The sequence below is a fragment of the Stigmatopora argus genome, chromosome 9, assembly GCF_051989625.1.
Source record: "Stigmatopora argus isolate UIUO_Sarg chromosome 9, RoL_Sarg_1.0, whole genome shotgun sequence".
NCBI lineage: Eukaryota > Metazoa > Chordata > Actinopteri > Syngnathiformes > Syngnathidae > Stigmatopora > Stigmatopora argus.
In genome coordinates, this window is record NC_135395.1 from 14,281,274 (window position 1) to 14,307,584 (window position 26,311).

Here is a 26,311-nt window from a genome sequence, read left to right on the forward strand (position 1 = left end):
ATAATAATAATAATAATAATAATAATAACGATAATGATAATAATAATAATAACGATAATAATAGTAGTAGTAATAATAATAGTAGTAGTAGTAATAATAATAATAGTAGTAATAATAATAATAATAATAATAATAATAGTAGTAGTAATAATAATAATAATTATTATTATTATTATCCTTATTATAATGATAATAATGATACTGATAATAATAATAATAGTACCACAGTAATCAACTAGAAATGAACACACAAATTACTTGAGAATTTGAATTGAATCATTATTGTCATTATATACAAGTATAATGAGATTTAAAGCTTCACCACGAAGTGCACAAATAACAACAACAACAACAACAAAACAGACAAACAAACAATCAACAAATAATAAATTTATAATCGAGAAATAAGTGATAAATAAATAGTCAACAACATAAATAAGTTGGGAAGTGCACAAATAACAACAACAAACCAACAGATAAATTAACAATAAATAATAATAATAATAATAATAATAAATAATTAATGAATAAGTATAGTAAATAAATAAGTAGTAAACATAATAAATAAGTATTAGCCAACATAGGTAAGTAGTCATTCTGAATAACAACTCTTGGCAAAAATACAACATATTTTGTTTGAATGTACTATATACAGAACTCACCATGTCTGCTGTTAGAATTGTATTATTTGGGTCTTCTCAAGTTTCACATCTGGCTTCGCAAAAGGGTCAACTTGATGCTCACACAGATTTTCTAACATCATCTCCAGGTGGGAGGATTCATGTAATATTCTATTATTCATACGTAATCGTCTTGGTATTTGTCTCCTTTAGGAAGGCAAGCAAACATGAGAATAGTTAAATCAGGGAGAGTGAGCTATAGAAATAAACTATTAATTGTTATTGTTAAAACAGTTAATAATCAAATACATTGATAATTATGTGATGCGAACGAATGTAACGTTCTCCAAATACAACAACAACAAACATACTATAATTTCACTACTTTGGTCTGTGTACATGAAATATAATGTTGGGCTTTTTTAAACTCAATTTTGGTGACAGGAAATTTGGACGAAAAAGGGATCGACGTCCCAAGAATTTTGCTAAGTCAATAAGTTTTTTTTCTCTTTTCAAGTTGAACCAAGAGGTAATCAGTAACTCTTAAACCCAGTAATTGGGTTCAAATGGACCCCAAATTTGTTATTTTTAACACAACTAAAAAAAAATGTAAAAAAAATGGAAACTGCCTTAGGCCCTCGCCATATGTCCAGTCAGTAAACAAACTAAATGCAACTCAGCTTCTGGCTTGCAGATGTCATGGGCAACCGAGTAAAAGTTCTGGGCTTTTAAAAAGGGGTCAAAACAATACCAAAGGCTATCAGCAGCAATCAAATCAAAGATCACATATTTACACTCAAAATAGCGGCTTTGCCAAAGGGTTAGCAAACAGTAACAAAGGCAATTTTAAGTGTTTTACAAGATTTATTATCCAGACTTTTGGAAAAAAAAGCATGGACGTTTATGCTACTTTAAAAAGAATATTTTTGATGAACATTTTCAAATGAAAGGCAGTTTAACAACTTAATTTGATGGACATGCGCAGCCAACAAACAGTCACCTTCACATTCCCTTTAAATGTTGTCTCATTGGTATACATACTGCCTTGATGATTAATTGTTTGAGTTTTAGAGAAAGTATTGTTGCACCGATTCCATTTTTTAACCAATTGCGATTTCAATACTGGGCCGATACCATGTTTTTTTTGTTTTTTAAATATACCTTTGTTTTTTTTAAATCTAAATCACTGCATACTCACTTAGATAGATATACAGTCATTCTTTCATGGCTTGGTCAGACACTACTCAACTTGTCTTCCATTGACGACCCACGTCCGATTCGCTTTAAGTGTGAGAGATGAATTTTTCTTCATTTTCTTCCACGTGCATCTTAGCCAGAAGAAAATATTTTTTTTAAAACTAAATGGCTGCCATTGACTGCTTTAAATGCCCAATCCATTTAGAGTGGGAAGTGCCCCGCCAATCGCAGGCATTTTGCATCATGCTATTTGAAAACATTTGCCCAGTTCACATAAGATTCCAATTTCAGCAACCCTGACAGCTTAATAGAAGCCAGTGGAGACTTCAATCCCGTTCTTTGCTCTCATCCGCAAGTTCTCACGACATCTGCACCAAACTGGGATTCTCAGTGGATCCTGGCGATTACATGCTCATGTGTCGCCATTGTAACCGGACCCCGAGGGCCGAGTGTGATTACAATATAGCACATGATGAAAACAAGTCTGCCACCGTTACGTGAGAGTAGCACTGAAAACGAAGCGTAAAAATCTCACAGGGAAAGAAAAATGTATGCTTATATTGCTCCAAATCCCGCTGTTTGAATCCCACTCAGTCCCCGGTGGCTGCTTAGCAACCCTTCTCCAGCACAATGTACTCGGAATTAACAGGGCAAAGCGTGACCGCTGCCTCCTCCAAACCAGGAGTCAAGGGTGCTCTTCTATCATCAGCACAGTGGCAATAAAAGCCTCCGCTTTCTGACAATGCGGCTTCAAACTCACAACAAGCTAAAGGAGGAGAAAAAAACGGGAAGTTGATTAGTTTCCATGCTGGGAGCCGTTTAAGCATAATTGTTCACATAAACTCTACACTGATGGATCTGAATACTTGGCTGATTGTAACGAGTCTTGCGCCAATTTTTGCTTCCGACTGTGTCGATACCGTACCGATACGGCATTTTTGGGGGGGAAAAACTATCCAAAATATTCATTTCTCTTGAATGCATTACCGCATAATCAGGTGATTGTACAATAACTGTTTAAAAATCTTAGCAAAACAGGAAAATACTTCATTTTAGCTTTTTGCTGAGACATTAAACTACTTCCTTAGCCTACTCAATTGTCATTTTTCATAAAACGCAAAATCCTGACTGGTATTGCCGTTTGACATGTACCATTTAAAATGTAGTCAAATAACTCGACATAATAATAAAATCCGTGTGCGGTCGATTGGTCGCCGGTCTTTTGGTCGCCATCTTTTGGTCGCCGTCTTTTGGTCGGCGTCTTTTGGTCGGCGTCTTTTGGTCGGCGTCTTTTGGTCGCCGGTCTTTTGGTCGCCGGTCTTTTGGTCGCGGTCTTTTGGTCGCCCGGACCGCGACAACGGGCGACCAAAAGACCGGCGACAAAACAAGGTAAAACAACACGGTCTACGCATCAATAAAAGCCAACAATGGCCATGAGCAGTTTCACTGAGCCGACGTGTGAGTGTATAAGAGTTTGTATGTACATGCGTTGTCCCTTTAAGAAGCTATGTCCGTCAGGCTCTTAGCAAGTTCTGCAACAAAAAACAATAAAAGTCCGGGAAATTTGGAGCTTTTCTTTAGCCTAATAATTACTAGGGCATTAAGTATGGCTAAATAGTAATTCACTGTTTGTATTTAGGGAATTTGAGCAATGATTTAAATGGTAATTATCACTTAACTTCCGGGCGACCAAAAGACCGGCGACCAAAAGATCGGCGACCAAAAGACCGGCGACCAATCGACCGTGTACCATAAAATCTGCTACATGAGAAGAAAACAAACTTCTCTCCTTGGCTTAGAACACCACAGGACTTAACCCTATCATTTTACATCTGCCAAAAAAATCAACATATTTTAGCCATTTCTCCTTTCAATTTCAATTTGATTATTTCTTAGTATACGCCAGTGTTGACTCCTGCATTTTAGCAGCATATAGGGCCCCATTCCGATACTAACATTGGTGCAACACGACTTGTCGCAGTATATAACAAAGTGTCGAACCAAAAGTGCAGTATATTTCCCTTGTCTCACCTAAATCACGTCCCCTCCTCCACACTCACAATTCTCAGCTTCTATGGGAAGTATATTGATGGCAATTCTGCAAAGTATATTGGAAAAAAAATCCTGTCCTTCCCTAGAGTCCCCCTGCCATCACGATCCAGAATAATGTGACTCAATTAGTTCCTCCTCCTGTGGCTCCCTCCTAAAAAATAAAAATAAAAATATGATTCATCTGTTGGGAAGAAAACACCAAAGACACACACTGGTCTTTACAAGTCGATCACGAGCAGAATGTAAAACATTAAATGCCGTGAGCTAAAATCTTTGTTAGCGTCACCAGGGCTGATGTGTTCCAGACTTAAGGCTGTCATAAATTGCAAAGGGTTTGCTACAAAATTTCAGCCAATCGAAAAAGAGCTTTATTAACTCCGTGGATATTGAAAAATGATACATTTGAAATGTTAAAAAAATCATGTATTTTGACTTTAATTGTAAATGATTTATATTTTTATCACTCATGACTTTTTCAATTTGTGACCACAAAACTGCTTTTCGTGTAATATCAAGAGATTAAACTCATTTTGTGAAATTCCGAGAAAAACAATTGTTATTTGCACATTTCCGCAGACTTTTGTCGATGTAAAGTCTGTGTTAAAAAATTAGATATTGAAATACATTTTTGGGGGTGTTTCTTCTATTCCTATTGATAAAGCTTTGATGAGAATGCTTTATTTTGTAACTACGAATGACAGAACTCTAAATGAGAAGATTTTCAGCTGGTGGCGTGCCTTGAGATTTTTGCAATGCAAAAAATGTGCTGCAGCTCAAAACACTGGTTTTCTCTGACCAGAGAAAGAGGCGTCCAATCACTAGCAGCCCGTGAGTTAAAAGCCTGCACAAGTATGGGACAGTCTGTATTGTAACCCAACCCCCCCCCCCCCCCCCCCCCCCTCTCTCTCTCTCTCTCTCTCTGGATGGATTCAAATTTGCTTTGCTGGATGAAAAGCGCCTCAGTCGCCTTTCGATGATTACACATTTTGTTGTTTTAAATAAGTCTAGTCATGCAAATGTCATTTGTCTTTAAGATGATGTAAAACATTGTTTTCTCTCTCTATATCTTCTCTCTACCCATCTCTCTCTTCCTCTCTCTATCTCTCTTCCTCTCTTTATCTCTCACTATCTCTCTCCCTCCACACATCCCTCTCTCTCCCTCTCTGTCTCCCTCTGTCTCCCTCTCCATCTGACTCTCTCTCTCTCTCTCTCTCTCTCTCTCTCTCTCTCTCTCTCTCTCTCTCTCTCTCTCTCTCTCTCTCCCTCCCTCTCTCTCTCTCTCTCTCTCTCTCTCTCTCGCTCGTTCTTTCTGCCCCTCTCTCTCCCCCTCTCTCTCCCTGTCTATCTGCCTCTCTCCCTCTTTATCTGTCTCTCTCTCCCTCTCTCTCTCCCCCCATCTCGTTTCACAGCTCAGCTCAACATGAATTTAAACCGTCTGCCGGCCGCACTCAGCACTTTGGAGGGATGCGGGTGCGCGTCCGCTTCTGCCACCATCCATCCACGTGGGGATCGGGACTTTTACGCACCCCTTCAACAATAACCCTCTTAAACAGGGATTTCTACTTCACGGATGGCGAATAAGAGACGCTCCTCCGCGGATACATCCAAAATGACAATCTATATTTGAGGTCGGGAAAAAGGGATGCGCTCAAGCAGTACACGCGCAAACTGGAAGGATTTAAAAGGGGTCGAAGGGGGGCTGGGGGGTGGACACCCTCGCATCGTAATGACCGATGCTGCTGAGTGCGGGCGCCTGACGCCCTGAACTTGACACCGTTAACGCCCGCACGCTCCGAGTTGAGATTCTTAAGGAAAGAGGGAGATGAGCGAAAAGGAGAGCGGCTCGACGCAGAGCCCCCCGTCGGACGTGGTGGAGCTGAACGTGGGCGGCCAGGTGTACTACACCCGTCAAGCCACCTTGAGCGCCTTCCCCAATTCCTTCCTCGGGAAGCTGTTCTCCAGCAAAAAGGGCTCCTCCGTGGACCTGTCCCGGGACTTCCGAGGTCGCTACTTCATCGACCGGGATGGCTTCTTGTTTCGCTACGTCTTGGATTACCTGCGTGACAAACAAGTCGTCCTCCCGGACCACTTCCCCGAGAGAGGGCGTCTGAAACGGGAGGCGGAATACTTCCAGCTCCCCGATTTAGCTAAACTTTTAACATCGTCCTCCTCCTCCTCCTCAACGGAGGAGTCCAAACTCTTCCCGGACGACTTCAGCGACCGGGACGACGCGTCCGTGGGCAGCGAGCACAGGTTCTACCCGTCCTACTCCCTGGACCGCAGGTACGGTTACATCACGGTGGCTCTAAAAGCCCCCGCGGGAGGCAAAGAAAGCGAGCCTGACTCCAAGAGTCGAAAGTTGCCCAGGATCTTCATCAGCAGCAGGATCGCCTTGGCCAAGGAGGTGTTTGGAGACGCGCTGAACGAGAACCGAGACGCCGAGCGAGCCCCGGACCGCTACACGTGCAGGTTTTACCTCAAGTTCAAGCACCCCGAGAGGGCGTTTGACATGCTGTCCGAAAGCGGCTTTCACATCGTGGCCTCCAACTCCTCCCTGACCGCCTCGACCGTCGCCCACTACGTCGACGACCGGCTCTGGTCCAACTACGCGCAGTACATCTTTTACCGTGAGTCAAGTCAAGCAGGCACTCAAACGCACCACACAAGTTGCCACTTCGCCTAATGATCTTTGAAAAAAAAAAATAATAATAAATAAATAAACAATAAAACATTATATATATATATATACACAAATAAAAAAATGAGATATATATATATATATATATATATATATATATATATATATATATATATATTTTATTTTTATTTTTAAAGACAATGTGTTTGGATTGCCCAATGAAATCGAAATTGACCGACAAATACATCATTTTTACTCATAGATAGACGTCCAATCGATTTTGGCTGGGGGTGCTGGCAGAGTTAGAATTCATCAATTGATAAAAAATATTTGATCAATCGCAAAATGACTCCACGGATTAACTCATTGCCAACCATGGACAATGTTAGACGTCTAATTCACTTACACTGGAAAGAATAGAATGGGCTGCTGAAATTAAAATTGGTCGACTAATGAATCTATTCTCTCTCTAATATATATATATATATATATATATATATATATATATATATATATATATATATATATATATATATATATATATATATATATATCATGTTTTAGTGCATTGACGGCGCTGGACGTCCAATCCATTTTGACTAGTATGAACATTCGTTCATTCGCCTCCACCCAGTCAAAATGAATTGGACGTCCAGAGTTTTCATAGGCAGACAATGAGTTCATCTATTGTATTAATCTATTAATTGCGACATAATTTAGAAATGAATCAATCATTTTCTCATTCACATCAAATGCGCAGGTTTCAGTGCTTTTGACGGCAATTGATGTCCAATCCATTTTGAAGAGGAATGCTGGCAGCGATCATTCACTGTAATCAATCTATCCCAATACTGCCTGCTACTCCCAGTCCAAATGTAATGGATGTCTACTATTGCTGTCAATGGCTTGAAACTTGATCGTTGGCTGTGAAAAAGTCAATTGTAGATTCACCATTCAAACAATTGTATGATGAATTGAGTTGCATAGATTAATATGTCATTTAATGTTCTGATTTCTCTGAATTTTCTAATTGATCACTTCATTTTAATGCTGACAGTTCCAGTTCCATTCAATGCTACCTAAATTCCACCGCTACACTGCTGAGATTTCTTACAAATCTATCATGTAGTTATTGATTTGGATTATTTTGAGGCAATTTCTGTCTGCACCAATTGCTTTTCCAATATTCCTTTAATCAATGTTTGGTTACCATGGCAACATCAACACCTGGTTGTCGAGTTACAAACAATTATATTCCTATCTAAGTTCAACCTTAATTGATTTTGAGGCCATGTTTTGACCACTTACCTAAAAACATAAATACATTCTTACACTGGCCAAGCTGCACCCCCCCAACAAGGCTACAACTGCCAAACAATTGACAGAGGAGAAATACATGATGGATAGGCAGACAATGCAACATATATATCACCTAGCTCACTCATACTTCAAAACTAAAGGGAAGTAATCTAGGGGAAAATTTATTTGCTATTGTGTTGATTAGCAATCGGGTTCAACAGTACAAGAGAGAGTGAAGTCCCAATCTTGCTTCGCATCACGTACATGTGTCATGCGCAGATATTGACTGTGCCTGCCTGGGACTCTGAATTATAAAGCAGTAGCAGACAGCACAAAAAGCAAATAAAATCGGTCTACGGAGCAATGTATCATATCAGCGACTTGGAGTTCCTTTATCAGCAAAAGCCAAATTTAGCTACAAATATGGATGATTTGCAGGGAAGAGTTGGACCATATGGCCAATTAAAAAACACTTTGTTCATTGTTCTGAATGCTTCCCTTTGGAATAAAGGAAGAAAAAAAACTCCACCTGGGATGCCCAGGTTGGAAGTGTTGTTAGTGGGGATATTGTGATCACATATTTTTGCATAAGTCAGAGTGACTTGATTTTGAGGGTCGGTAGATACCGAGTCCTGAATCGCTACTTTGGGAATGTTTTTTTTCTGCCTTCTCCAGGTTGAACAAAGGTAACACAACATCAGAGCCATAAATAAGGGGTTATTAGTGAAGCAATAGTTTCAAAAAGCGGAGCGAAGCGGGGGTGTTGTTTTGCTTTGGGGGGCTTTGGGGGAGACACAAATTCCCTTTTTTATGCAAATAATTTGTGTAGGAAAAATTAAGTTGTATACAAATTCCGTGAAATAAACTTTTATGAACAACAAAGTTTGGCATCCATGTGATGTAATATGATAAATATATTTGATCTTTGTTTTGGAAAGTTTGTATCAGTAGTGTAAGTATAAACACAGTAGTATATTTTTCGCAATATCCTGATATCGTTGACTTAATTTGTTGCTTGTTACCCTTAACTTAACTCAGTCACTGTCATTGAAAGTTATATACATAATATTTTCCCAATCTAATGCTCAGTATTTGCACAAAGCTATTTTTTGATTATCAGAGAGTCCCAGATTTTGCAAAAAGAGCAGTGTTTTCAGTACAAATGTAGAAGTATAACATCAAGTGAGTCATTCAATATTAAGAAAGAGCTCCAGGTGCAGGTTAACCCCACTTCCTGTACATTGGCGGTGTCCTGGAAAGCTAGAAAGGACTGGGGGGATTTATTTTTTAGAGCAGAGGAAATAATGAATAGTGAGAAGAATAAAAAAAGGACAGAGGGAAAGAATTTGGAGACTGGCTGGAAGGAAAGAAGACGGTGAGCAGATGGAAGCTGGAGTGGATGAGCAGGGAGGATGAGAGTAAAAGTTACATGAGGACCTGCCAAAGGGAGAGAGAAGTGAGGCAGAAAAAAGGCAAAAAGGACCGAGAGCAAAAAATTCTGATTGAAGCAAGTATCTGAAAGCAAAGTTCATGAACACTGGGGGGAATAGAAAGAGGCAACATCCCATGTTTTAATCTTAAACTATATACACTATGATATATATATATATATATATATATATATATATATATATACATATATATATATATATATATATATATATATATATATATATATATATATATATATATATATATATATATACATACATATATACATATATATATATATATATATGTACATACACATATATATATAAATATGTGTATGTATATATAGATAGATAGGGCAATGTGACCTGTACAGGACAGAGTTGTCTTATTTAGAATGCAGCACAGTGCTCAGCATCCACTTTCAAACAGTGTAACCTGATTCAGAATGTGGGACAGTTGCTGATCCCAACTTTTTGGTGAAAAACAGTTCAGCACAGTAGTTGTACAGTCTTTGCACCTGTTTTTAGAAATCATGTTTAAAATAGAGTGATGAATCGAACGTCTCCTGCCATCAATGGCAGCCAATGGCAGTTACGAGTACCCAATAAAGGGTTAAATTCTCACAGTTCTAGAGAACTGTACTGCAAAAGTGACTGCAAAACACATGCAATTCTCTTAGTCTCTGAGGACGGCCATGAATGCACATATTCGATCATTCACCAGTCACAATGAATGGGACATCTAGAGTCGTCAATGGCAACCACGGGAATCAATATTGGCCCTGATCTCAGAACTCGACGAGCAAAGTATTCTTTTGACATACTCCTTGTTTTACAATGTTTGAGAACCACAGCTGTAAACTCTATGAGACAGTTTGCTCCAAATCATTAAGGACGCCCTTTCAGCCAATTATCTCGGCGTTATCGTTCATTTGAACACGCTATTAAAACAAATGAGTTCCGTATTTTGCAATAACAGTTATGAGTCAAGGGACTAGTTAAAACCCCCAGTTCTCATTTCTTTTATATACAGTATACAGCCCCCCACTGACTAAATTGGATGATTCTAAGATTCCATCGTTTCACTGAGGTTTTTGCGTTTTGTGTATCCTTTCATGCACCCTTCCCCTGTCTTCAAGGGCTATTTTCTTATTATTTTGGGGGAAAAATGTGTTTACAGCGCTGTAGTTAGCGCCGTTCACTGGTAGTGCACATAGCAGGCTTGGCATTGCTAGCCAGTGTGGGGGCGATTCCCTCTTGCTGGTTATCGGTATGAATCCGTGGTTGGTTTTGTGCCCGAGGCTGACTGCCAAAAAAAAATGTGATTCTGCCTTTTGCATGCTCTCGCTTGGGACTACCTGCAACTCACCCATGACCTTGAACAGGTTAAGTGGCAGACAATTGACGGCTGAATGAAGAGTTCGCACTTTAAAGGCGGATCGGTAGGCTAGATTTATACCTCAACCCAGTTCCGACAGAGTACACTATGGTATGCATTTTGACCTTATTTATCATCTGAAAAATACACAGCAATATCTTCCTTTTGCTTCAGGTACTATCATCCAATTGAGATTGTGGCAAAACCTAGTCACTAACGGTATCATCTCCTAGCAATACTACTGAATGAAAACATTAGTGGGTAATGTTAGCAGAGTTGACCACAAAGCCATATCGAACAAATTGGATCTACCGCTGTGGATTTTTTTCCATTTTAATTCTACTTGCGTTGTATATTGAGTTGACTTTGTCTTCTTGTTACGGCTTTTGGGATTTGCGTATGGAAACCCAGTTTTATCGGATCCAGCCCACCAGGTAAATATATCAGCACGATATTGAAATCAGGCTTCCCCTGCAGAGTTAATGAAGCATAATAAAGATCCTCTGGTCACAGAATTTTGACAGCACTCAGAGGGATTGTACAAAAAGTAGGCCATCCCGCTCGATAGAGACATTGGCAGTGGTGGTATTATTCCCGTCAGGACAATCGATTCCCAACTCCCAGCTGGCACTTGGGGAAAGTCTTCCCTCATTATCTCTTGGGAAAGTGAAGCGTGTTGACTGATTAAAAAGCAATCCAGGACATCCCAAAATATTTAGGTTCCAGCCATCCACCGGAGACACAATTTGGAGAGATGAAGGCTAACCTAGTTTGAGCGTTGCTTAATCAAGTCACACATTGGCGGCCACAAAAAGGAAAACGGTGAACCTCTCCTTATTTATCTCAAACCACTCTGATGTAACAAATTGGGCTTCACGGCGTGCATGATTGTAGTATGTCGCATGCCGGTCATAGCGTATGGTCAACGACTACAAGGCCGGCCTGTAACGGAGGCAGAGTTTGAACACAGCCTGTTTGAAGTATGAATGAATTGTCGATTCCTACAGGGGATGGATGTTCCCCAGCCGTGAATAACTCATCCACTACTGATGGAAGACCTGTGCAGTCACGGCTAGGTGGTGCCGCCATTTTGCACTACATCATTTCGAGTGGTGGCTTTGCCTTACCTTGGCAGGAAATAGGAGTTTATATTGAGAATGTGCAGACTCAAAGGGAAAACATACACATTTGAATCCATCATTGGAGGTTGATCATTTGTATTTTCATCATGACCCTCATTCCAATCTGACCTCTGACTTTAAGAAAGAATAAAGTGTAACAGTATAGTATGAAATAGCAAACATGAAAATGAAACAAGACCACTTTCAAAAATCCATACCCCATTGTAACCCCTGACCATTAGGTCAATGAAATCATTTTGAACAGTGTTTGAAAGGGAGAAAACAAGTCAATGGGAGTGTCATGGGTTGCTGACATATAACTTCTTAACAACCCCCCCAGGGAGGCCTTTCATGTTGAAAGGAGTTGTGAGTTTTCGGTCAAAATGGAAAGACGGCCCTTTTTAGGATGTTTCCCACTGTTAGGTTGTAGCAATAGAGTAGAAATATACTGTATTATCATAGTATGTATTTTGTTGTAACAATAAACACTCTTTTTTTAACAACGAGCTTTCCAATAGGACGTACTCCATGCAGGGAAAATCAGTAGAAAAAGAAGATACTAAAATGCCTGTTTGCCTATTTGGTAATCTTCCCTTTTGGACTTGCACCTGAACGCAACACTTAAACACTTAGGAAAGTCCTATTGTAGCTCCACATTGAATTTATTGTCAACTTGCTACAGTTTAGTCATTTTCTATTGTCAACGCGACTGATAACAAGAATAAAATAGAAGGTTTAATTTAATATTTGCATGTGTTATCATGCTGGTAGTTAGCTGCCCGCCATGTTATACTTGTCTTTAGTTGTGCTGGACTCATTTGTAAATATTGTAAAGACTATGCTTATATAAAATAATTGTTACAATAAAAAAAACATAATTTGCAGTTTTGCTACAATACTTCACAAGACTTTTGACCCTGTCTGCATTGTTGATTCATCTATTTTTCAGTATTGCACCCACCCACATTTGGAAGGAGAATCCCACACTTGTTAGAAACAATCAGCAGGAAAATAAGTCAGTTTCTCATAAATATCAAAGAATAAAAACTCATTTGGTTTCAGGTCAAAGAGTAGCAAAAGATTATACGCTAAGCACTTTAAAGCCGATGCTCGCTCTCACTTGGAATGCTCTCAATATTTGTTACTGTCTGAGTGTAAGCACTTTATATTGACAAATTCAAATATATGTAAATATTACAAGACATTGCGTGCGCTGACAATCAGTTAAGCTGCTGCAAAGATGCTTGAGAGGCAAATAGCAACGTGGTGGACAAACGGATTTCTTGACTGCTATAAGGACGGTCACTTTGCAAGACAAGCTTTTTTCTCCCGCTGCTGCAAGGGCACACTGACCTAATTCATAAAGCTAACAAGCATGTAAACTACACTCCTCCTGAGGCTGTGCTAGCTAGGCTAAAACGTATCGGTGTGGATACGAGAAGAGAAGGCCGAGAGTTCACAAGTTACCTGGCAAAGTAATTATTCAAAAAAAAAACCTCTTGAAATCACCATACAGCAGTTAAGGTAACTACAATAGAGTGCTGATAAAAAGTGCAAATTAAAGCCGGCTTCACACTTTCTGATCAAAGTCAGCATGATCCGGATTATCCAATTTCTGTAAAAAAAAATAATCCGGAAAAGTTTTGGTGTGGGTTGTGATTAGTGCCGATTTTCCCGGAAAATAGTCAGTGTAATCGCAGAGTAAAATCTGATTAAAATATTTAAAAAGTGAGAAAATATTGTAATACCGTGACAAAAAGGCAATAAAATTCAGTGGAACCATTCGCAATGGGAATGAATGCTAATTCATGTTTTTCATTGCAGAATACTATCAAAATGAGGAGATTAGGAATTCTTTCTTTGACCCTTTGGCGTGGAAGAAGCAGAAAATAATAACGTGCATATTTCTGATGAGATAATGCACCATGTCCTCTAGATAAATTATACTCTACGGTTAATTCAAGTTAAAAGGGAAAACCAAGCCAAAAAATAGCACGACACGAGACGTCTGAGAATGCCTTTGCCTCAAGGCACGTGCATTTCATAATTTTCTGTTGTCTGTAATTTCCATCCTATTCTCCTCTTCTCATATTCTTCACAAAAAAAAAACAATATGCAAAGATGATGCAAAACTGTTAACCTTTTGATGTGCAATGAACTGAGCTGCCGCGATGCGTCACAAACCGTCGACATGCATGACAGCGGTTCAAACACTGATGCCTCATGTTGGTTTGGTACGACTTGATATTTATTTTTCTAAGGAGCATTCAGAACAGAATAGAGTCTTGCGTTTAACCTTTCAAGCATAGCCCTGGAACCGCTTTCCTAATGCAAGAAGTGTGTTAATTTAGGGGCGAGCAAACAAAATCAGTGACATTTGCGTTTGTCTGAGCCCCTTCAGACTACGTCATGTCCTACTTCTTCTGCCATTTAGGAGGATTTAATTGCTTAAAAAAATGGCCATTTGAATGGGCATCACAGCTGGTGATTTTCTGTAAAATACCCTCCAACCTCTGCCTGTCCTGCTCTCATTAAAGAAAGTTCAGTTTAGCATTGTTACTTATGACAAACGGAGTCTGCTAGCTCCAGTTTTTTTTTAATGTGGCGGTAACAGGATCTCTTAAGAGAGTCTTATGGATCGGAGAACAAAGGAACGCCGATCAATGGCTTCCCTGAAAAGATACAGAAGATGCACGCCTACTTTTTAAACATAACCACATTCAGGACATGGGTAAGTTTTACTCTTTAGTGGTTTGCCCTGTTTCTTATAGATATCAAAAGCATATTTTGTTTAAGTGGCTACTGAAGTGTATATACTATGAAACATTAAATTAGTAGGAATGCTACTGTATTATCCGGACTATAAGTAGTTTTTTTTTACAGTTTGGCTGGCCTATGTCGAATACTAAAGCACTACTTATATATGCTCGTTCTTTGTGTGTGTTTAAGGTTATTTTGATCTGAAAAGCACTTATGTTAATAGCTACCTATTTAGCCTGTTGTTCTCCATTTTACTATTGTTACTTTGACGTATGCTTGTTCTTTTTTCTGAGAAAATAAATTGGCCTCAAAAATGCGATTTATATTCCATATATATGTATATATATATATATATATATATATATATATATATATATATATATATATATATATATACATTTTCCTCTTCCTTGTGTTTTTTAAAGTATTATTATATTATTATCATGTTATTATTATGGTTATTATTATTAGTATTATTATTATTCGTCAATAAGAAGACATAAACCATCAGACTTAATTATCTCAGCTAATAGATCGAGGGTTTTTATTATTATAGATTCATGCGATATTTACAATATTTGGTATTATCAAAGTAAAGAAAATCCATACTGTTGGCTTTTTCTCAGGAGTATAACCTAGTTGAAAAGCTAGCTGCTACCACAAAAGTACGTTAATAAATAAAGAAAAAAAATGAAAAATATACAGACTAGAGAAGAGCATGGTGAGGGAGTGGTTAGCACATCTGCCTCACAGTGCTTAGATCGAGGGTTCAATCCCTGGTGGCTGCAAGTCATTCTTTTGGAAAACTGAAGATGGGTATCATGAGACTCAGTGCTTTGTTCTTCTTCTACCAAGATTATAAAAAAGGTATTCGTAATGGGGTTGCGTGCATAGTGCCACATGCGTTCCTTATTTTTATGAAAACAATCCAAAAAAGACAGCAATGAACCAAAAAAGACCTCCAAATTTGGTCATTGTGGGGTTGTTACAAGAAAATGTAGCACTTTTTCAGCTATTTAATTCTTTATAAGGCAAGTGACTATTTTTGGCCTTTTAAAAGATTAAATATTAAAAGAAAATCATATCAGCCGTGCTTTGGAATCCTCCCTACTCGCCCCACCTGACACTGTGTGATTTAGTTCTCTTTCTCAAGCTCAAGGGGGCCTCAAAGAGACCCAAATTGAAGACGTGGACAGTGTCACGACTGCGGAGAGGCCCGGGAACACGTGCCACACTCTCGGCGGATTACTTGGATAACGGATAGCTGAATTATACTCCAGTTGATTTCAAGTCATTCTTCTACAATGCCTGAAAATTGCACGCAGCTATTATTGGGAGTTGGCGCGTGGCCCTAATGGCCTGCTCAGGCCTTTACCCATTTAGGAACAATACTCCCAACACCGCCTCCTCCTCTAGATCCCGGTCACTCAAGCGCCTGCATCCATTTGCCGAGTGATGTTCGTCTGCCCAACTCAGCTGGATTCATTTTCTGCGGGGGGAAATTGGCCATCTGATTGGCCTCTTTACTCATGGATTAGCCATTAAAAAGCTGTTAGTGACTCTCTCACTATCAACCCAATACAATCACCGCGTCTCCGATACGATCATTATGACAGTGAGCGCAGAGAGGTTAAAATCCCCCTCCCTACTCCGTTGAACTCTGTTCACAAGGAGCTAATGGACAAATTATGACTCCCTGTGTGATATTATTGCAAGTGAGGACTCACCACGTTGGAAAAAGGCTATTAAGGAGGGTTTACGATCCCTTGTATGATAGGATGCTACCACTGTACACTCTTATCTACCAGCGCCTTGAAAAGGGAGACCTGTTTTTCACCGATTCTTCACAAGCTAGTAAAAGAAACCTATTTCCCCCGCGGATTTGACAGCGTGGGAGGAGGTATTGTCACCGGAGAAGTTGGGGAAAGATGAGCAAGCCCTTTTTCGAAAGTTGCTCCATTTTTTTCCCGTGCAGACATTTTTTTCTAGACGTTTTCTTCCTCTTTTGGTTCACCCAGACTGCCAATGAAGAGCGCTTTAGTAAAGCCATCATTGGTCAGTATAACAACACGGAGCCAAATATGGGCTAACCGTTTTATTCAGAAATATAGTACTCTGTTCTCAAAATGAATTTAGATTGAGTCGGACAATTAAAAAGTCAGTTTCAACAATATGTCCCCTTTAGGTAAAACAAGCTTTAAAAACAATTCTGCTAAGCCCTTGGCTCCTTATCAAATAAAAGCAGAAATGACCTTCTAGTCTATCCGTTCTTTCAGAAGGCCCAATACTGTGCAACTGATTTGCTAACTTATGCAACTTTCTTCAGTTAAAAGCAGTAATTTGCCACTGTCTAGACCAAGAGGGCATTTAAAACTGCTTAAGAATAGATTTTGCTTTGAAATTAGCATATAGGAATGGAACGGCTTTATGAGCAGAGACAGCTTTGACATGTGCATTATGTGTTACAACCCAAGTTTTTTTTTGCTAAGTAGCAGCAGCTTGAGTGTTTTGAAATAAAAAGGTTGAATTTATGGTAAAAATTCTAGCAGGTGTAAAACCAGGAATATCACGACAAGTTGTTTCTTGCATTGTCAAATTAACAGCAGATGACCGTGTAAGGAAGGAACTACAATTGAAAAAACTCTAGAAGCTATACATAACCAGAGCAACGGTGAAATCATGGTGCTCCCTTTCTAATTCAATAGGAACATCACAATTCCGACACCTGGTTATGTGATGATGGCCGATGTCGATACTATGACAATATATTATATATAAATATAATATATATATTAGATGTTATTTTAAAGTATTGTCCTGAAATCTGAAGATTTATAAGGGCTTCCTAACTGTGAAATGAACTTCTGTTTATGTGTCATATAGGTGGGCCCTCACGGTGGTCGTCCTCACACTGCGACTGCTGCTGCAAGAGCCACAAAAGCGAGCGCGAGGGAGAAAGCGGCACTTCCTTCAACGAGCTCTCCACTTCTTGCTCGGAGACCCAATCGGAGGCCAGCTCACCTCAAGGGACCGTCATCCGCGGCCCCGTGACCCGACGCCCCAACATCCAGTCCCTGGACCGACCCATGCACAAAGGGCCCCCTCACGTGATGCAGCAGGGCGAGATGCGGCGCAAGACTGACATTCTGCGCGGCAGGACCTTCGGAGTCCGCGACCGAGAGGCTGCCAAGAGGAAAGCCAACAAGGAGAAGATGACACCGGAGCAGGAGCTGGAGAAATGCATCCAGGACTTCCGCCGTATTCGGATTCCAGATCGCTTTCCGGAGCGGAAGTACATGTGGCAATCGGAGCTTCTGAGAAAATACCGTCTCTGAGTACGGAATGCAGAACGGCCTAGTGTCACCTGGTTAGCGTGAGCGTCCACAAAGACAAAAACTACTATTGAAAATGAGTGTTGCACCGATGCTATTTTTGGGCACCAGCTTCCGATTTTAACATCAGCCATGTGGTATTAGCCCGATGCCGTTACTGTACGATACCACATTTAAAAAAAAAAAAAAATTGGGTTCCCCATACCGATTCCAACATCCGGGTGTGGTATTGGCCAGTGCCGATATATAGTAGCGGTACCAAGTTTTAAAAAAAAAACTATTTTGGACTCCTAATATAAATTCCATCAATCGGCTGCATGGTATTGGCCAGTGGCAATACTGTACTTTAAAAAAGAAATGTATACTTTTTTTAAAGTATATTCAAGTACTACAAAGTGGCCCGGTGGAGACTGGTAGCGCGTCTGCCTCACAGTTCAGGGTTCAAGGGTTCAATTCCAGGTGGCCCCTCACTGTGTGGAGTCTACATGTTCTTCACGGGCTTGCATGGGTTTTTTCCGGGTACTCCAGTTTCCTCCCACATTCCAAAAACATGCGGCATAGGCTGGTTGAACACTCCAAATTGCCCCTTGTTGAGTCATTGGTTTGTCATTTGTTTCTTTGTGCCCTGCGATCGGCTGGCCACCATAGGGATAGGCTCCGGCACCTCCCACGACTCGCGTGTGGATAAGCAGTTCAGAAAATTAACGAATGATTGAATGAAGGTCTGGCATTGACGTCGCTAGCCATCCGATAAATTTGGACTAATCGGCAGACGGTGTTTTTAAGCACCGATGCCCAGACGAGTATCGATGCAACGCGGTTTAAAATAACTACAACCACCAAAAAGAGGAGTGTGGAATTTAGAACTGTTCCACTTTGCCATGATGATGTGCATCCCCACCACTCGTATACAAGCACACCATTCTGATTTCATCCAAAGTGAAACAGAACCCTCCCCTGTTGACATTTTTAATGTATCTGTCGACCTCATGAGAAAGTGTGTATCGCAAGCAGCGCTCAAAACAAGCGCTATTTATTTAATTTTTTGCCAGGTCACACATAGTAAGTGAGAGGCTTTGTGAGTCATTTGATTTCTAAAGAGTACCGCCATGTATGATATGCACACGTGCGAATCAGGTTACTCCTGTTTGGGGTGCTTACATCACTAACCTCCCTTTATGTCGGAGGAGGTCGAAAGCAACAAAGCAACCTCAGGGGCAACATCTTGTCAAGCTATCACATTATCAACGGGCTCTCTTCTTCGATCGCGGATGGTGCTTTGAGTTCACTGTACTCCACGGATAACACAAAACTTGTAGTAGGCTTGAAAATGGCACTGCATGTCATTTCACTTATGGTAATTATGCAATATCACAAAAGAAGGTGCGGTCGCATCGAGAAAGCACTGCCTGGTTCTGTCTGCCGTTGTAAAACATTTTGTCTCAAGTCGTGTGAGTTTCATGATGATGATGATGATGTGTATGTAAACACAAGTGGCTATTGTGTGAATAAAAGCAAGTAAAAGGGTGAAGATTTATGGATTGCTGCTGAATAAGCATTTAAAGAACTACATATATATATATATATATATATATATATATATATATATATATATATATATATATATATATATATATATATATATATATATATATATATATATATATTTATATATAACAATAATAAAATTATAATTTAAAAAAGTGAAAGGCCAAAATATCATGATAAAAGCTAAAGAAAAATCCTGGAAAAACAAACAAACTTTCCATGAAAAACGACAGAAAAATACTTGCAAAACTGAAAAATTGCCCCTCCCCCCAGTAAAAATGAGTTGAACACCGTCAATGGCAGCTAGTGAGTTAAAAAGAAAGACCCCAAATGTCCCCGAATTAATAGGAAGTAAATGACAATCTACCAGCGTCCCCAAAGAAATGTCATTTTCTTATCAAATTGAATCTCATGAAAATATGTCTTCAGTACCTTTGATATTGAAGTCTACCTAATGAAGACTCAGCTTTTGTACTATTATTAGCAAAGTCTTCTGCAGTTGCTTTTTTTACTCACGGCATCCACAAAGAGCATGGCCTGGGGATCAGACTGCATGCTGGGAAGCTTTAAAACAGCCTGCGTGATGATAGATGAAGCATTGCTTCTCTCCTGGGACAGTAAGTGTCCTCAATGACTAACTAAGAAAAGGCTGGAAGCCAGCAACGTGACAATAATCCAGATTTCTAGAAAGACAATAGTACTGCAACAACCCTTCTGTTCGCAAATCTCGAAAAAGCCAAAGAATTGTAAAAATTGTAAATCAGAAGTTAACTCAGCTCGGTGGAAAATAAGTGAGTATGTGCCTTTGCTTGTGAAAAAAAAATGGAAATGCCTTAAATTAGCCAGAAGTATCATATAATATACTAATTGTCAATTTCCGCAGCCTGACGGCTCCAGAACTCATTAATTAAATGTAAACAGTACAAAAATGATTGAAAGTCATTACATTATATAAATGAAAAATAACAATGATTAATCCATCTGGGTTGGGTTATTCTACTTTGTATGAATAACTATTTGATGACTATTTGAAATAAAGTTCTAATCTAATGTAATCTAATTGCTTAGCGGTTGTAATTGATCAAATGCTAGGAAATAGGATGCTAAAAAATGACAAAAATAAAGAAAAAAAACCATATATTATATAATTATGACATGATAACTGTGATACTAAGAGGTGGATTAAGACCCTACTGAAGTGCCACATGCACAACGCACCGCTGATCAAAACCATTCGCTTCCAAAGCCATTTGCCGAGTCTATCAAAACCTAATCTGCTTTCGGTGGCATTTTTCCTTTTATTAAGCAGGGGAGCCATTAGCGTGCAATTCTAATAGGCTATTTAAAATAAAATAAAAAATCTATGAATTTGAATCCACCTATTGGTCAAGGTGTGACCTGACCGAGAAGATTTGACCTTGCAGGCCTATCCCGCCCGAGTGGACGTCGCCATTCCGCTTTCCCAACGGATCAATATGTTCAGATCCCGGCCCCGACCGGTGGCCAGCCTCTTAAGTTTTACAGCGGGTCGATAACCAGCATCCTCTTCTTGGATGCAAAGTTACATTAAATCTTCAATCACAAAACATCACCGCAGCTGAAAGCCGGCGGCAATTATCCAGTAGGGCTTGCGGACGACTTTGCACTTCCCACAAAAGTCCCCTTTTTTGTAGTACCAGCCATTTCTGACAGCATGATTACACCGTTTTTGCATAAGGGGGGAAGTATAAAAGCAGTTGGCTGTCAGAAGTAAGAATGAGCCTGCTTCTCAGAAATAGGCGAGCAGAAAAGATGATGGTTCCCATGCAGTATATTTTTTAAAAAGATTAAATTTGACAATTTCAGCCTGAAAATTTCACTAGGATTTTCAAAAACAAAACAAAAAAAAGGAAGGAAACCCTGCTAACTCAACACTTTTTGTAATTGTGGACTGCAGTTTAACCACTTTAAATGGCAGTGGTCAGTTCAGTGTACATACATACACTAATACAGTATAATTTATTATAGGAAATTACATTTTTTTACCGTTGCAATTTAGGCGATGCCTTGTTGTTTTGGTCTTCGTGTCACTGTTAACTAAGGCAGCTATCCCGCAAACTAACCATCTAACACCGGTATATTTTCCTGCAATTTAGCCCCAAAACATGTCGTTTCTGACTTGGTCCAAGCAGTCTTGAGGAAAATATTCAGATTAAAACAACGGAATAGATTATTTACTGGCTGCTCCATCATTCTAAGTGTTCAATTCACTCAGTTCACCGCTCGGTCAGATGGAAAAATATTAGAGGCTTATATCGGCAGTGTTCGTGTTGTTCCATTTTTCTACACGACACGTATTAACCATTTTACAATAAGAAAAATGAATTGTTTTGGGGAAAAAACGAAACCGTTGGTTGCTACAGTAATGAATTTAGACTTAAATATCAAGGTTACAGATCATTTCCGAACTGGGCTGCTGCAAGTAAAAGATGAAATATTAAACTCCTGACTTTCATGTAGAAAAACATTCATGCTCTTAGATGAGGCGCTTGAAGCATAGTCTCCATAAATAGCCTGCTTTTATTTTTTTATTTTTTTTGCACAAACATCTAAATTTAGATGAGTGACATATTAGAGTTGAATAAGCATAAGAGACGTTAAATGGATATGTGGCTCAGTAACGGCACGACCTCCCTCAGGCTTTTATATTGAGTTAAACTATGATGACATACATAAGAGACCCTGTATAATTTCATTTCAATGACTACATTGACATAGACAATTATTTTCTTTAATTCGAGGTGAGATCAAAATAAAATTTTCATCCAATTCACAGTTTCCATGGACACACAAATAACGATCCAATGGCCTGCATCTCAATTTTGGTCAGAACAAACTATTTTGACATGCCCATGTTGACCAAATATATCAGAATTGGTAGAAAAAGTTTAAAGCAGACCGTAACCAAGCCATCAATTCTTTCAACAATTTTAAGAATATTCGATTCGATTCAATTACATCCATGTAAACGTAGACCCTGTTTAACAAAGGACCAACATTTTTTCTGCTAGACTAGAGAGTATACTGACTCATTTGCAACCATTGACAGCACTAGACGTCCAATTAATTTTGACTGGGAGGGGCGTATGAACGAACGTGGATAATTTCCAGTATTTATCAAAGCCAAAGTTCAAAGAAATCAGGGCTCGACCAGGACGGGACGAATTTGACCTTAGGCCATCCATTCCACACACAATTCTCTTTAAGCGGGACACCATTGACTGGAAGGTAATTTACAGCCTCTGTACATTCAGGATTTTCTTTCATTTTATTCCTTTGGCCTGATTCTGCCATGTTCACTGTGTGGGAACACCAGTGGAAGAGCTTACAATTGAACTCAGGGAAAAGAATGACAAAAAATCCTGACGAGTGTCATCACCATCAACGCAGAGAGTCGAGTGGGAGCCCAATCCTGCACGAGGCCTTCCTGCCAGGGTGTAACGGCGGCAAGACGAGCAGTCTAATTGGCGTTGAAGTCTCCTTGGCAATATTTATACTGAGTTTCCCTGCGGCCCTAGCTTGCCTGACTTTGCAATGCAAAGCTACTCACATAGAATATTGGTATGTTGGTCCCGTCCACTTATTTCACACAGTCCACATGCTTAGACCGATTCCAAAAAATCACATTTTCGGTTTCGCCCCAAAACCACTAAAACAGCCAACCATCAAAAATGATGTAGTATTTCTAATGGCAAAAACTTTGCCCCACAATTTTTGTCCAATCACAAAATTCACACAATCAAGGCATGCAAAACTTACCAGATATTTTTGGGCAAAAACGTACAATTCCGTAATAAACCATCGTGTAATAAATACTTGTCACTTTATCCTCCTATACTTGAAAACAACCCATTGCCTCACAGTACTTATTATTTATCCGTGTCCATAAAAGGTTGGCATTAAAAACCAACAAACATTTCATTAGTTAACATTTTTAGTGATTTTTTTTTCACAACATCCATCACTTTACTAATGAAAAATATTTTTTGTTGTTGTTTAAGAGTGTTCTTAAAAAATGGAATTAAAAACCTACAAATAATTTATCAATTCACAATTTTGGTCATCACTACTTGTAATCTTCCTACACTTAAAAACTCAACTCATTGCCTGATTGCCAGAACTCCTACTTTATATGTATTAGACACCCGCCACTTTGCATGTGAATAAAGTGTCCATAAAAATTGGAATTAACAACCTACAAGTATTTTATTAATTAACGTCTTCAGATATTTTTTCACTACTTGTTACTTTAGTATCTCCCAACACTTGACTACTTTCTCCATTTATATAGTAAGTCAACTCATTGCCTCAGTGCCATATCTCCCACTTCAAATGGATTGGACATCTGTCACTCAACTTGGGAAGTCGCCCTTTTTGAATTGACTCTTATATTAAATGTGATTATATTCTGACATTATTGCATGCACAAACACATTGACACTGACAGGTGTCACTCAATAGCGCTGACTTCAGCAGTGCTGGAGTGAGCTTGCTCCTTCATTTGTTTGGCGCCCAATGTGCTCCCTCAGCTCGCTGCGCTGGCGCCAGCGCTGAGTTACAGCCACCGACACAAACTCATCGACATCCTCCCAGTGCTCAGACACCAGCATTCATCCTTAGTTATCACTCTCAGCATCCCGGACGACGGCCTGGATCTATTCGCCCACCCTCTACATTGCAGTCTTTGAAATAATGTATAGACGTTACTACCATTCAGTGCTCTTGACCATGCAAAATGTCCAATCAGCCCTTCTTTTAAATTCAAATGAGTTTGTCACTAGTATAGACGACATACAATACCCTAGAAGTGGATGGGCTGGCAGCGAAGGAACAAAGATTGATTGACTTCCAATGGATAGGCATCGTCAAGCGAAGCCAAGAGTTAACAAAAATATAACCTATTAATTTTTAATTAATTTTCCGTATCTTTTATCGGTATCTATACTTGGCTGGGATAGGCTCCAGCATCCCCTTGTGTCTGCTTTCATTAATCTTAAAATCATTTTAATAACGCATTGATTTGCGGCTTTAATTATTTAATCCAATTTAGGCGATTTTTTGCAATAACTATTCTCAGTTACACATATTTTTGGGGTGTCTGTAATTTTGAAGTATCTACATTCCAAACTTTGGAACACGTAATTGAAATTACCGATGCGAGATTTCCTAGGGAAAATAATGCTCTGGTTTTCATACAATTTGGTCGTAGTTATTTATAAAGTCCACTATACCTGAAAGTCACATTACCACTGCTATGTAAAGAGTACAAACGGTCACTTTGGATTTCACCTTCATCCCTGTGGGTACAGTCGGGCTGAACCTCTCCAGTATTTGTGATGGTCCTACAGACTTAAAGGCTAGTACAAAGCTTTTAATGAGACAGAATGTCCCAGTGTCCCAATTGGAGGCAAAATCTGGACTGCTGTGGGATAATGACACCTCAGTGCGTTCAAAAACGTAAAAAAAAATAAAAGTGCTGCGCAGTCACTTTGCATTTGAGCAGGTGTACAACACATTTTATTTTGTTTTGTTTTAATGGCTCCATTTTGCAGCTGTAGCAAGGTTCATTTACTATACAAGCAAATTGTCTTAGACTCGTCATTATCTCCCTCATTACACCATCCTTCTCCCAAGGACTGCTCTGGAGAATACAGACGCTCAATTAGGCTGTTCTGACCGGAAATCCCATCTCTCGCAAATTACCTCTCAGGGAAGCTCCTGATCAGTGATAACAGCATCTCTCCAAGCAGGACAGCAGCTGTTATAAATCAAAGCAGGAGTATATTGCAGAGGATAAAGTATAGCAGCTACACTACACTGCTGTAAATGAGAAAAATCCTAATGATAGATTTAAAAAAATGAACACAGGAAAAGCTGTGCGTTCACTGGAGTGAACAAGGACATGCTAACTTTGATGGGAATTTAACGTCTTATTTAAAATTAACATTCATCACCAAACTCAGCTGCGCGGGAGACTTAAATTGCAATCAACAATGTCATGCAGTCGATAAATGCATATACAGCCTTGAGGCGTGGGTTGATAAAACGTGCACAAATAGCTTTAGGTGGTTTTTCTTCTTTGAAATATTTTACGGTCAAGAAAGACTAACTTTTGATGTATTGCTATTTAACGACGGCCCTGGGAAAACCTCTCTCTAAATGCATGAGAGCAATCCCTGCACTTGGGGTGGGTAATCTCCGTATTAAATAATTAGCATTTCATTTGACTCCAAGGTAAACGAGACAGAAAATGGCAGGGGTGGGGTCAGGTTTAATTACAGCAAACCAGTCATTCGGGCCAAGTGTGAAGTGAGAAGAACATGCTTAGTTGTCAGTGTGGTTACTTGTAGTTTTTACAAAAATATTTTTGTGGTAGAAGTGTTTTTCATACAAATATTTAGTGTACTAACTAGAAAAGGCAATTTGTGGAGAAATTGCATGGCTATGTATTGCTCTGCAGGTCTATAGCTATTTCCTAATTCCCATTGAAATTGATGCATATATTGAATTGAATTGAATGCTTTTATTGTCCTCATACAAGTATAATGAGATTTAAAGCTTTCATTGGAATTGACTGATGTATCCAGCTTTGGTGTTTAAAGATATAGCTGTATTTGGGAATTGACGTATATGGCCGTCAATGGCATTGACATATATGGCCGTCAATGGCATTGCCATATATGGTCATCAATGGCATTGACATACATGGCCGTCAATGGCATTGACATATATGGCCATCAATGGGATTGCCATATATGGTCATCAATGGCATTGACATATATGGCCGTCAATGGCATTGACATATATGGCCGTCAATGGCATTGACATATATGGCCGTCAATGGCATTGACATACATGGCTACCCTTGGCAATGATTTAAATGGCCATTATTGG

At 39.3% G+C, this 26,311-nt stretch overlaps 1 protein-coding gene and 1 long non-coding RNA gene across 2 annotated transcripts in view; one reads left to right on the forward strand and one right to left on the reverse strand.

Annotated features, from left to right (window-relative positions):
* Positions 1 to 594: 594 nt before the first annotated feature.
* Positions 595 to 26,311, reverse strand: part of LOC144082709 (uncharacterized) — a 35,520-nt gene continuing 9,803 nt past the window's right edge. Inside the window, exons 4-5 of the long non-coding RNA XR_013303310.1 lie at positions 3,849 to 4,020; positions 595 to 2,583 (exon numbers count right to left, since the gene is read on the reverse strand). This is a non-coding gene — a long non-coding RNA (uncharacterized LOC144082709). The remainder of the gene's footprint in view (positions 2,584 to 3,848; positions 4,021 to 26,311) is intronic.
* LOC144082708 (BTB/POZ domain-containing protein KCTD16-like) lies at positions 5,278 to 19,339 on the forward strand. Its single transcript, XM_077610024.1, has 2 exons — positions 5,278 to 6,496; positions 17,382 to 19,339. Exons 1-2 carry the CDS (start codon positions 5,692 to 5,694, stop codon positions 17,831 to 17,833), a joined length of 1,257 nt encoding a protein of 418 aa, XP_077466150.1. The 5' UTR covers positions 5,278 to 5,691; the 3' UTR covers positions 17,834 to 19,339.